The sequence below is a fragment of the Pezoporus occidentalis genome, unplaced genomic scaffold (genome assembly GCF_034315485.1).
Source record: "Pezoporus occidentalis ecotype Australia unplaced genomic scaffold, CSIRO_AGI_Poc_V1 ctg124, whole genome shotgun sequence".
Classification (NCBI taxonomy): domain Eukaryota; kingdom Metazoa; phylum Chordata; class Aves; order Psittaciformes; family Psittacidae; genus Pezoporus; species Pezoporus occidentalis.
Window position 1 is genome coordinate 3,821,960 of NW_026913038.1, and position 12,646 is coordinate 3,834,605.

General features: G+C 42.8%; 1 protein-coding gene across 4 annotated transcripts in view; it reads right to left on the bottom strand.

Moving 5' to 3' along the window:
- The window catches only part of CSNK1A1 (casein kinase 1 alpha 1), a 35,761-nt gene extending 23,749 nt beyond the window's left edge, over positions 1-12,012 (bottom strand). For 2 of the 4 annotated variants that reach the window (XM_062607735.1, XM_062607734.1), the window contains exons 1-2: positions 11,447-12,012; positions 10,541-10,647 (exon numbers count right to left, since the gene is read on the bottom strand). In XM_062607735.1, the coding sequence (XP_062463719.1) occupies positions 10,541-10,647; positions 11,447-11,569 (230 nt within the window). In that variant the 5' untranslated portion in view covers positions 11,570-12,012. The remainder of the gene's footprint in view (positions 1-10,540; positions 10,648-11,446) is intronic. The other 2 variants (XM_062607733.1, XM_062607736.1) reach the window with 2 other exon arrangements.
- Positions 12,013-12,646: the final 634 nt, after the last annotated feature.

The window sequence follows — 12,646 nt, forward strand, 5'->3', positions numbered from 1 at the left end:
GGTCAAACATTTACAAAACTGCAGAGAAAAGACTCTATATTTGGATTTGTTTCAGGAACTACTGACCTGTACCTTCTTCACACTTTATAATGTATTGTTGTACATCTGATAAAAGCTGAGTATGAGCCACAGCTCATATATATTGTTTTACTGGTCAGTGTAGGACCCTTATTCATTCCCTATATCAAGAAGGGATGTAGAAAAATGTATTTTGAAAGCAGTCATTCAAATGACATGTCAATAAAATAGTTTTCTCCAAAATGTTAATGGCCATACCAAAAGTACTATTCATCAGGTTTTGCCATCTAAAAATTCACTGAATGTACTATTATGTAAAAAAAAAAAAACAAAAAAAAACAAAAAAACACACCCTTGCAAGTGACTCAAATAGGAAACCATGCTGATTGTATTATTTGATGAAGCCTGTTAAGTCATGGAGAGGTTAATGTTCACACTGCAACCTGACACTGAGCCATGAAACATACACATTTTAAGACCTGCCTAGGGCCCTTTTCAGGACTGATGTGGAGTTTCACCTGCAAGAGTAACCAAGAAGAGTCTTCTAAAAGTGCAATGCAGAGATGGAGGAGAGAGTCAAAATGAGATGCTGTTGAGAATCTTAGCCATCTCCAAACCAGATTCAGTTCAAGAATTACTGACTATGCCTGTAAATCTACTTCTTGGTTACTATCAGTCACCTATGCAAATGGCTGAGTAGTTTTGACAAGGCTCTATGAACAAGTCCATAGGTCACAGTTGAAAACTTATTATCTAGAGTAATGAAAACGACCATGCGCCTTGCCTTGTTACTCTGTCACATGGAATTTAGGCTTATTGTGCAAAAGTCTAAAGAACAGTAAGTAAAATTGAAGCTTTCTAAGAAGTAAATCAAGATCTAGATAAAATATTTTCTTCAAGAAATGGAAGTCCAGTACTGATAGAGTGTAACTGTTTAGCACAGTAATGGTTCAGCGCCCAAGAGACTGCAGTACAAGGGAAAAGGATCAAAGATCAGTCTTCAACCAAGCTAAGAAAATTTAGCTACAGCATCACAGAAAAAAACGAAGCTGATGAAAAGGACGCCTACCCTGGGAGCTACATTTTAAAAAGCATTTGGTTCCTCTATAGGGATCTCTCTGCTTCGTAAGTGCAGTAATTCAGGTTGATTGCACAACCTCCATTTGGCCTACTTCTACGTATGCACAAGAAAACTTTAATCTCCTGACCATTCTGCACTGCTGGAATGCAGGATCAGCTCTGCAAGACAAAGAAAGAAGTCTGGCCCCCAAGTTTTATTTTCATGTTTACCTGCCTGTAATTCCTCACAGGATTCCTAACTACTGGCAACTGACACTTCTGCTAGGGTATTGGAGTAACCTGTACTTTATTTACTTTGCTAACACTGCAAGTAAGTTTTCATTTCCCTTGGAACACTTCCAGGGAAAATGGGATTAAGAAGTAAGGCTACATCACGTCCATTCAGTCTTGTAGCTGCTACTACTGGCAGCTCTAAGTAAAAAAATGTCTTGGCTCTTCTTAGTAAACCTTGGATATAATGATACATAAGAGTTTGGCAAGTGCTCCTTACTCCCACATTCGCATAATCAATGTAAGATGGCATAAGCACAGGTTTTGGATGAGCACAGATTCAGAGTATACTTTGTTTTAGTGCTTTGTGTGTGTGTTTTTTTGGGAGGTTTTTTTTTTTGCCATACTGCCCAGTAGTGTTAAAACCTGCATGCCAAACTAGTGTCTCAAAGAAAAGACCAGTTGTAATACTGCATTTCTAATAATGAAGCTTGGATTGAACTACTAACATGAAGGAATGATGCCTACAAGGCCCTGGGCAACTATGACAACAGCGTCTCAGAAGACAAGTGTCCCACATGTTTGTTTGAGCTCCACAGACTTTTTTTTTTAAGCACACTTAAGTACTCCCTAATGCTAAAGCTGTGGAAACAACAGCAACAATACATTTTAAGCAGGGAGCATTTTGGAGGGGAGTGGAAACTGGAAGCAAAAGATTAAACAACTTGACAGTTCACTTTGGGTGGGTATTTCAGATTGCTACATACAGTGTATTGCTTTGAAAAGAAAAGCTAAACTACTAAAAAAAAAAAAGCTAAACTAGGAAAACTTATTATTTCTCTAATTCACTCCCATAGTGCTGTATGTCCTACTAGGACATATTTCCTAGAGCGAGTTTTGATTCTGTGGCACAGGTCCATTTATACCTACTTACATCAAAAAACCCCACACAACATAGAGATTATTAGTAGCTTTCCTGAACAGCAGCAGTAAATGATCTTACTGAAGAGCAAACAAAACATTAAGAGGACAATATTATTATGAAATGCTAAGAGTTGCCCTTGAACTGGTAGCATCTGATACAGCTGGTAACAACACTAGGCCATATTCAAGCTGTTAGGCATGCCCAGGCTCATGCACACATGAAAACGCTTCGTCACTCTCCCCTGCCTCATCTGTTTAAAGCTGCAGATCAGTGAGAATACAGTAAATATCCTTATATCTGTCAATGTTCATTTAAACATTGAACAGTGACCTTAATCCGACTTCGGCAACTTGTCTACTTTGAAAGGCCAAGTCTCACAGCAAGTTTCCAAACCATGTGGTTTAGCAGCCACACACAGAGCTGAAGTTCTGTAACATCTTCAGTATCAGTATTTGTGGCTTTGTGCTCAACAACTGAGTCACATGAGAGTGTAGTTTGAAAGGATTCAGCTTCCAGCTCACATACAGTACAATGGGGACAATGCCAGATAACATAACAAGTGAATGTTTATTTGAACTCGTGCGGGGTGGGGTTTTTAAGTCCCTTGACTAACCTTGAGACAAGCAAGTGAAGCACTGATGCACCTCTAGCACTTGGTGGCAAAGACTATAGTCAGGTCTACCCAAACTTAAAATCCTCCTCTGTTTTTATAGCTGCAGCTTTCCAAACTGTATGGTGTCCATTTCAGCAACTGCATATGTTGTAAATAATGCCAAGGACAAAATAAATGTTTGAGAAAATGTCTGTTAATAACTTGTTGGTTGGTTTGTTTTGTTTTTAATTGAGAGAACATTTCATTCAGACACAGGACATGAAATTACAGGCCCAGGTTCAGACTCCTGTACTACTTAAACAGCTTTAGTAGATCAGCAGCAGTTTCATCCATTACACCGGCACTTGTAATTGCTGCAGGAAGGTAACAAAGACATCACAACTATCAAAGTGTGAGCTGTTCATGTGATAAATAAAAGTATTCAGAAGATTCACATGAAAATAAATAATCTAAAATTCAGATCAAGATGAACTGAATTACCAGTGATCAACAGCTCTACAGTTCTCAGTAAAGAAACCCCAAATCCCATGCATTCTGAAGCCATGAAGTAAAGGCACTACCACCATTAGCATAATGATGCATCATTTGGTCTACAGCTTATTATATACAAACAAAAAATCAGCTCAGTACCATAAAAAAAGTGTTCCTACTACCAGGGCAGCTCTAACCAGGCTATTTTGCTTCAATTTAATAAAAGCTCTCCTCAATCAATGCCTGCCTTGCCAGGTAACCTCCACTAAAAGCTTCTGTCAGCTCCATCACAGACTGTTCCATCAGAGACTGTGGCTGCTAGCCTGGAATTACAGAAACAACTGCAGAAGGTCATGCCTTCATGAGACAAAACATGCTTCTTTGTTCCTCACTGTGAGGAAGTGCAATGCTTTTGTGACAAGACTTGAATAGTTCAACACAAGCCTTTAGACTTACAGTAACCTTTCAGTCACTATAAAAAGAAAAAGAGACCGATCTGGACTTCTTTGACATTACATAAACTTCTGCCACTTCCCTAATTCCTAGTATGCGACCCTATGATTACTCTGTGTAATCCTACACAATTAGCTCCCCAGCACTTGGCCTTTCAAACCACCAAGCAAAAGAGTTCACATGACAAAAATTGAGACAGTCAAAACCAGAGTGGATAAAAAAAGCTGTTAAAACAAAAGGCATACGGTGAACAAGCAAGCTGGAGAGAGCTTACTACCAGAATTACCCGAGATCACCTTATCAGTAAGTTTGACAAGTCAGCAGGAGCATGGGGGTGAATATGCAAGTATGGAAGGCCTCATGAACACAAAAGATTCAGACATCCTACAGAAATCCAAATGACGCTGCACTGATGCACACTCTAGAACTGTATTCCATTTCTGCAAGCATTAAGTAATTTATACAAAAGTGTCTGAACTAGGCATTAGTCAGATGATGTGACTAAAGAGACACCAGACATCTCTATAATCATTTAGTTTTAATATCAGGCATCACTGAAAAATAATAAGCAATCCTAACCAGTAAAAATACAAGTGTTCTACACAGACTGTGAAGCAATCGGTACTTAGCAATGACGTGCAAACCCCATTACCAATACTCAGGAAAGGAAATCCAAATCAACAGAGACAGGAAAGAGACTTCAAGAAAGATGGGAAATACTGTAATCATGTATTCAAGCAGCTCAGCAAGGCAGCTATGGAGTTACACAACTATTCTTCATAGATACAGGAAGAGTGTAACAGGCAGAAGGTTATCAGTAAAGATCAGGGAAGAAATAAATAGGAGCTGAATGCCTATGGATACAAGCATTTATCCAGGAACAGAGGCATGTTCTCTGTCTAACAGTCATAAGCACTGCTGTGCCAGCCTAGAAAGTTTTACCACTGCACCTGATCAATGCACAGGAAGAACTGCACGTTGTGCAAAACAGGTGATGGATGTGGACCAAAGGGTTCCCTTCTAGTCCCATATTCTAGACTTCTCAGCATAGACAACTCTTGATATAATCATGTTTCAAACAAATTGGCAAGTATATTCTGCCTGTTAAAATATACTAATTTGAGTCTTAGCAGATACTGAAGTAACACACACAAGAAAAGTAATCTATCATCCTAAAATCCATGTCTAAATTGAGACATTTTAGATTTCTAGTTTTATCTCCCCTGAAGCTGGAAAAGCACTTCTAAACTGTTAGCCAGCTAGAAGTAATATAAATGAACTTAACATAACATGGCATGACTGAAATACTGAAGTGGAATATTTAGCAGATGCCATCTAACGTTAGTTGCCATGGTGAGCATGAATTAGGCCACCCAAGCACTAAATAAAGAAACACAATGAACACCCTACGCTATGAAGTTAGCTAGGCTCTATAAATAAAATTCTCTATCACTTTTTGTACAGTTATGAGAGAAATATGAATGTGTGAAGTACACCAGAGCAACTCATCTCCTAAGCAATAAGGTCATTTCATCCGCAAAGTGTTATTATGCTGCATATATACTTCCATGTAGTTGACTTGCTGTTTTGCTAGCTGGTTTATGAGGTGCATTAACACCTGGTAGGAAGCAAGGAGAAGCTAAGCCAAGTTTCTCCCATAAGAGTCAGAAGGTTCAGTTGAGAAGGTAAAGCCATTAATCCACAGTAGGCATAGGAAACATTGCTGAGCTGGAGCGTTTCAGTAATACCTGTTCCAAACAGGAGTTACACTGAACTTCTGCAGCTGTTTCTGCAAAGACTGAGCTAAGGCAAGGAGAAAAAAGGGAAGAAAAAGAATCAAAAAGGACAGCTTCATTTGTTTTCAAACTGTGGTCTCTCTTGGATGCTTCAAAGGAGTCCACAAAGACTGATTAAGACAGAAGTTTAGATTGTTATAAAACATGAAATAGGTTTTGTTTAAAGACATTCATTCTCTCAGTAGAAAAACTGTAGGCATTAAAATACTCACTGGCCATTTTAGTCTGAGCTACCAGAACAAGAGGCTTCCTCTTACCAACTAAAGTGCTTCTGCCCTTCAGTATGCAGCCTTAAGTAATAACAGAAGGTTAATTAACATAAGGCTCTATTGCTAGAACCTTCCTCCTCATTACTTGCAGACCAACATAAAAGTACCAGTCTTGGCAAAGAAAGGAAAAGAGAAAACTTTTCAGACTATGTGACCAATAGTTTCAGGATTGTTCTGGGGTTTTTGGTTGGATATTTTTTTGTTGGGAAGGGCATTGGGGGGGGTTGTTTGTTGTGGGTTTGGCAGGTGTTTTAATGCTCCAGAAAGTTACTGGGAAAACAGTTCAGAATGAAGGTGTCCAAGAGGTATATTTACAGATTTTAAAGCACTGCTTAAAGAGATCAAAATCTGAAGTGCTCAAGGAAAAAAATGTTGTGAGAACAACCCTAAAGCTATCAAACTTGACCACATTTTTCCATTACATGCATTACTCAGCGAGATGAATGCAGCCCAAGTCTGTTATTAATATGTTTTCCAACATGGCAGTCAGCAATCAGAACAAAAACTGTAGATACTTTCGTAGGTATTTTACTTCTTGCCAGAAACTTGACAATTCCTTCACTATTCAGAATATTGCGCAGTGACACATGGGTGGCAATACTGAATTTCTCAACATCAAAATCTTTTGCAAGAACTTAACTGCACTGAATAGCTCAGAAATGGAGGGATTTACTTGCTCCCTTTGCAAGAGGATGTGGCAAAAATATAAGCACTGCCCACTCAGTAGCTTTTGTTTTTTAAATTTCCAAATGACTAAACTTATAAGCTATCACTTTGATCAGCCTCACATGCTCTACAGCATCTCTTCAGCCTTGCCCACCCCAGAATACATGCAATATCTCTTTCATATTCACTAGGTCTTCCTGCTATTAAGTGCAATAAATCTAATACAACACCAATAGCCACAGCTGGTTTCAGCATAGCTGTTTTCCATTTGAAACTGACAATAACAACTTATCCCATAATATTGCCAGGGTAAAAGCCTGAAGCCCACTTTTCTTTTAAAAGTATGTCTGAAAGAGTACATAAAGGTTTCAAGGAGATGAGCAATAGTTGCTAAACACCATAAACGGCAAAAATCAGAAGTGCTGTCACAGGTAATTTGACCAACTGCTTTTGTCAAGATTGCTGTAACAGTTAAACTACGAACAAAGCACCACACACACATCACCAAACCCATTCTGCTGCATTCCTCCAAGCTAGAACCAAGAGTATGGGGATAAAGGTAGATGGTGCACAGTAATAGGATCAGTGTCCAGTTAACAAGATTACAGCTAAAAACGCTTTGTCACTGAAAAAGAGAGGAAAAAAGAAAAAAGACAGCTGGTAGCTGAGAACAATGAGAATAAGCCCGGCAGAATACTGCAGGCTCTGCATTGTGTCCTAAAGGCAGATCATATTGTTAGAACATTAAGCTTGGTTCAAGAGCTTTTTGTGAAAAATGAAGGTAATAATTCACCAAAATTTGTACATTGACAACAAATCCCAGTTTAAAAAAAAACAACTTAGAGTGTTTCTATGAGGTTTTTTGAAACTCCAGAGACAAGTTCAGAAACTTTGCTGCTCTTCCAGGAAGCAATAAGCAGCAAAGTGAAAGACTTGCAAGTTTAAAAGTGTTCAGAATATTCAGAGAATAAGGACATTCCCATCTCAATTTTTGCTATTTTATGTGCAAACTGCATGTTCTCTTCCAGTGAGTACCACCAACCCCTGTGGGCCCTCCACAAGAGGATCACAGCTGATCCCACAGAAGCAATATTAAAAATCTTTGAATTCAAAACTGAGATTTTGCTCATTACCTTTCCTGCAATCAGCCAGAAAGGGCATCAAATCAACCTGAAAGGCTATAAAACCAAGTTTCTTGGTTCCGAATTAAAGTGACACTCCAGATAGGCTACCTTATCATTACTAAGTTTGCAACCATATCTAAAGGGCAGAACTCAGTTTAAGAACAGGTGCCCAGAATGAATGAGCAATCCATACCTCACCTATGATTTCAGCTTTGTGAGTCAAAGAACCACAGCAGACCACTTTAGTGAGGCAAAGGCACATAACGCAACTTCTAGTAAGTTGATTTGGCTACTGCATTACTTAATGAGATGAAAAATAGAGAACAAGTCCCTCATTCTTAAATGATGAATGCAAGATTACAGGCCTCCATTTCCCAGATGGGGAGCGCAGAGAGAAAAAATGATGCTGAGCCCAGCTTAGCATGGCAGTGGGAAAAGCTTAGAGTGATTTTCTATCTTTCTTAATTTTCTATCAAATGCTCTGAGCTGCTGTTGTTTAAAGGTGTCACAGTACAGAAGTTTCTTAAAATGTATCAAGTGATTTTCCTTCAACTTGATTCATCCTTCTATATCCACTGAGCCAAGAACGGCTTATTCCAACTTGACAGCATACCATTATAAAACAATGGTGGAAGGAGTATTAGCAATTACACATGCAAAGTGACCCAAGTACAAAATCACACATTTCCCAGCTCAGCTGCTGTCGAAAACACACATCAGAAAAGCTTGAACTGTCCGAAACAATATGGACAGTAACTTCATCTTGGTCTTACTCTTTGTAATCCCCTATTCAAAGATGTATTATTGTTAAGTACCACAGCAATACATCTCATCTGGTCAGTCAGCTCCTCCCTCTTAGATTCAGAGAACCATGGATTCTACTTCTACTGAACACATGAACTTTTGTAGCAAAACCTGTGCTGGGTACCCTGCTCAGCTTCCTCTTAAAGAAGAGAAAAATAATGGTTGGGATTTCTTCAACCATCACCAGATGCCATACAGGAAGAGGTCAACTGGTAACAAAAGCCCAGTCAAAGAACCTGTCAAGCAGTGTCTGATATAAATAGATTTCAATGAAGACAAAAAAAAGGTATTTATAAAAAATTTCTGAAAGAAACTTTTTTTTAGAAAAATATTTGGGGTTTATACAGTGAGAACTTGAAAGTGACTTTAAGACTCACTGACGTTATCAACTAGATCACACACCCTGCACATCAAAGAGAGGAAAAAACCACCTTAAAAATGACTGCTGCAATTGAAGCTGGAAGTAAGAATGCAAGATTGCTTCCAGTATTCCAGCTTTAAATAAAACGCTCTCAGGGTGTTTTCACCAAACCCAAGAACTCAGCAGGTCACTTCTGCTACAAGGGAAAGTTGAGAAAATTCCAACTTAGGCCTCATTATAGCACCAAAAAAGAAAAAAAAAAAAAGTAGTTGAAGAATGCCTGCTTTTCCAGTTCTGTGATGAAACACCTGATATCTGCTGGCTTTGGCTGTTTTCCCAGTTTTCCTTGCTGTAGCATGTAACTACACTGGGATAGCCTTCCAAAATGCACTTTCTAGTCTTTCAGTTGTGAAAGGAAGGCAACCACATTTGAAGGAAGAAAGGAATCTGTTGTCTAAAATGAAAACTAAATCTGTTTTCACATAAGCAGCTCCATGTAAGCTGCAAGTATTCTGATTAAGGCAGGTATGTTTGTCCTGCTCCTACACCAAAAGGCTGTAGTGAATGAGGCCAGATGGCCACGACAACACTGTCTCCTCCACCATACAGCTCCACTTTACAAGCAGTAAAGTAGTTGGGGCAGGCAAGGAAGAGGACGGGGGAAGCTATTAACCTCAGAAATGCAGACCTGGTTTAGGCTTTGTTAAAATTAACACATGATCTAGAATAAGTCATCATCACAACCTTGCAATAGACCCTACAGGCCACTACTCATATAGGTGCAATACAATGAAGTCAGGGAAGGGTTAACAGATTACATGGAATGGTCAGTTTGATGGAAGTATCTAAACTGAAATCATTGCTGAAGCTCAAGGCACAAGATTCCTTTATGCCATAAGCGTATGCATAAGAAATTCTGACTTTAAAAAACAGACATTAACGAAGTTTAAAAGAAAATAACTTATTGTACAAAGTCTTTCTGAAGAATACTGAAGTTTCACATAAACTGTTCTGATGAATAGATTCAGTAGTTGGGAACTAATCCAGTACTAACACCTCAATAATCTCAAGAGAAAAAACTCTTCAGAGTCTGCTGCACCAGTGATTTTCTTTAAGATCAGGAAATTATTAACCACCACTGAAAGTTTCAGAGTATGAAGCAAGGATCTACATAAGAAGCAATTAGGAGAGATTCATCTTGGCACTTTAACTGCACGGAAACCCAAGTGACGCATCTGTTGTGGGTAACAGAAAGGGGGCTGCCATTTCATTGCTGGTTGAGGTTCTCAAGCCTCGCAGCACGTAACTATGAAAGGAAAAGATACATGCCTGAGCACGTCCCTTGTCCCAACACGAGAAGGGGGAGGGTTAATCACGTCCATCCGCCATTTTCTGAGCGGAGGAGGAAGACATGTTGGAACAAAAAAAAAAAAAAAAAAAAAAAGCAACAAAAGAAAGCAGCCATTTCCAGAGCCGGCTCCAAACTCCAGCCCCAGCAACACATCGGGGCAGGCCCACACTGCTCCCATCACAATTCAGGAGCTGCTGAACATCTTGCTTTCAAAGCACACTATGTACAGGTAAGAAGAGGCAGCAAGCCAGTTGGGAGGATACCCAACTAGTTGTACAGCTTGGGATGGAGTATTTGCCCCCCCAACAGCACAATCCTGCCCAGGTAAATCTCCTTTTAATGGTGATGCTCTGCCTCACACTAACATTCAAAGTACTGGCACATATGAAGGATTCCTACCGTATATGTGGGATGCCAACTCCTCCCTGCAGAATCTTGTATAGTTTGCTTTCATACAGCAGCTGGGGATGTCTAGCCTTCTGAGACTCCAACTTTACAGCAACTTCCTACAGTGAGAGGGAACAAGGAGTCAGAGTGTCCACCAAGCACAGCTTTGCCACTGAGGTTTAAGGGGCACAGCACGTCAACATCCCCCACACAGCCCTGCTGCAAATGCTTTGAAGTGTAATATTTTTAAGCTCTTGGTGCTTAATGTCCTGTTATTTTGTTGCTTCTTCAAATAAAATCCGTACGGTGATGATCTGTACATAAACATCCATCCCAGGTCATGAAACTGAGCTGGAGATGTGAAGTCTTCAGATCCATGTAAGTGAGGAAGAACATATGTGGGTGTTTCTTCTTTACAGCTCACAGCCGTGAGGGGGAGGAAAGAAAAAAAATAAGAAAAAAGAAAGAGCTGAAGAAACAGGGGATCTTCTTTGTTTCTATTACAGTTGATGAAAACGAGAAGTGTTCCCCAGCTGAGAGAGAGGGGGATAGATGATTGCTGGGAAAGAGACGACTTTGGCCACCCATAAAAGACAAAGTATGTTTGCCCACAATGGTGGCCTCCTCTTCCTGCAACACACAAGCGAGCTATGCAACTGCTGGGTGGGCGACACCACGACCGCACGGCTCTGCCCTCGGGGATCAAGACCCTCGAGAGGCTCAGCCCCCCAACCCCGGGTTATGCACCTTCGCTCCCCCTCTTTGGCGAGATGGGGCCGCCACAGGGAGCGATACCGGGAGCAATGAGGGCAAAACCAGGCCTCGGGAATGTTACCGCTGGTCGACGGTTCTCCCCGAGGTGCGGAAAGGACCGCGCCGATGGGCCCAAAGACGGGAGAGAGTGCGAGCCGCCCTTACCTCCCCGTTGGTGATGTTGATCGCCAAATAGATGTCCCCGAAGGAGCCCGACCCGATCTTCCGCACCAGCTTGTATTTGCCTCCGACAATGAACTCGGCCTTGGAGCCGCTGCTACTCGCCATGGTGAGGGGCGGCTGAGGGGCTCGAGGGGAGAAAGAGGGCTCTACCGCCGCCCCAGAGGAGGGGAAAGGGACAGGGGAGGGAAGAGAGGGGAGGGGAAGGGGGACAGAACAAGGAAGCCTGGTCCCCGCTGCTCAGCTCCAGCCGGGCCGCTCCGGCGGGCGCCCCCTTTCCAAAGCAGTGTCCCGCTCCGCTGCCGGGCGGCTCTCGGAGCCCTCCAGAGAGACGAGAAGCGGGGCCCGCGGTACTACAGAGGTAGGGAAGGGGAAAGGGCGCGCTAAGCCAGCCGGGTCGCGGCCGCCGCCGGCCCGTCACTCGGCGGCCGCCGCCGCCGCCATCTTGTCTCGGAGCCGCTGCTCTGGCGGACACAAAATGCCCCCAGCCTGCGGCCGCCGCTTCTTCACCGCGCGGGGCACGCTGGGAGCGGGGCGGGGCGGCGCACAGGCCCCGCCCCTCCCGCCTTGCCTTGCGGGGTGGGGGCCAGAGGGCGGTGCCGCGGGTGCGCATGCGCACAATGCAAGCCCTTATACTACGCATGCCCAAGAGCGCGCCCCGCCCTCAAAGGCGCTACCCAGGCGGTGTTCTCCAACTTCCCTCTTAAAGGGGAAGGCGACCCCTCTGGGGGGGCAGCTGCGGGTGTCCTGCTCCGCGCCCCGGTGTCCGCGTCGGGGCTGTGGGGTGCCTCCAGCCAGCAGGAGATAAGGCTGGGGCACCCCTGCTGTGACGCACGGTCTCATGTGGGGCTCTGGCAGGCGCTGGTGCAAGGTGCTTATCGGCTCCAAACCCGACGTGCGCGCTCGGTAGCGGTGCGGGTTTGAGTGAAGCCACTGCAGCGTGTCTCCTGTGCTGTGGGGTCTGCAGGTTGTGGGGCTGAGGGGATTGCGGTGCCTTCCCCACTGCTGGGTGCACGCCACGTGTGCTTCACCGCCCATGCTCGGCTGACACATGCTGTTTATCCCCCGCGCCTTCAGCCTCGGCTCACTCGAGGCTTGAGTTCCTGGATGCGGTGAGGATTCTGCAGGTGCTGAGGAAGCTGTGGCCCCTCACAAGGACCACACTGCGGGCAGAGGCACCCATCG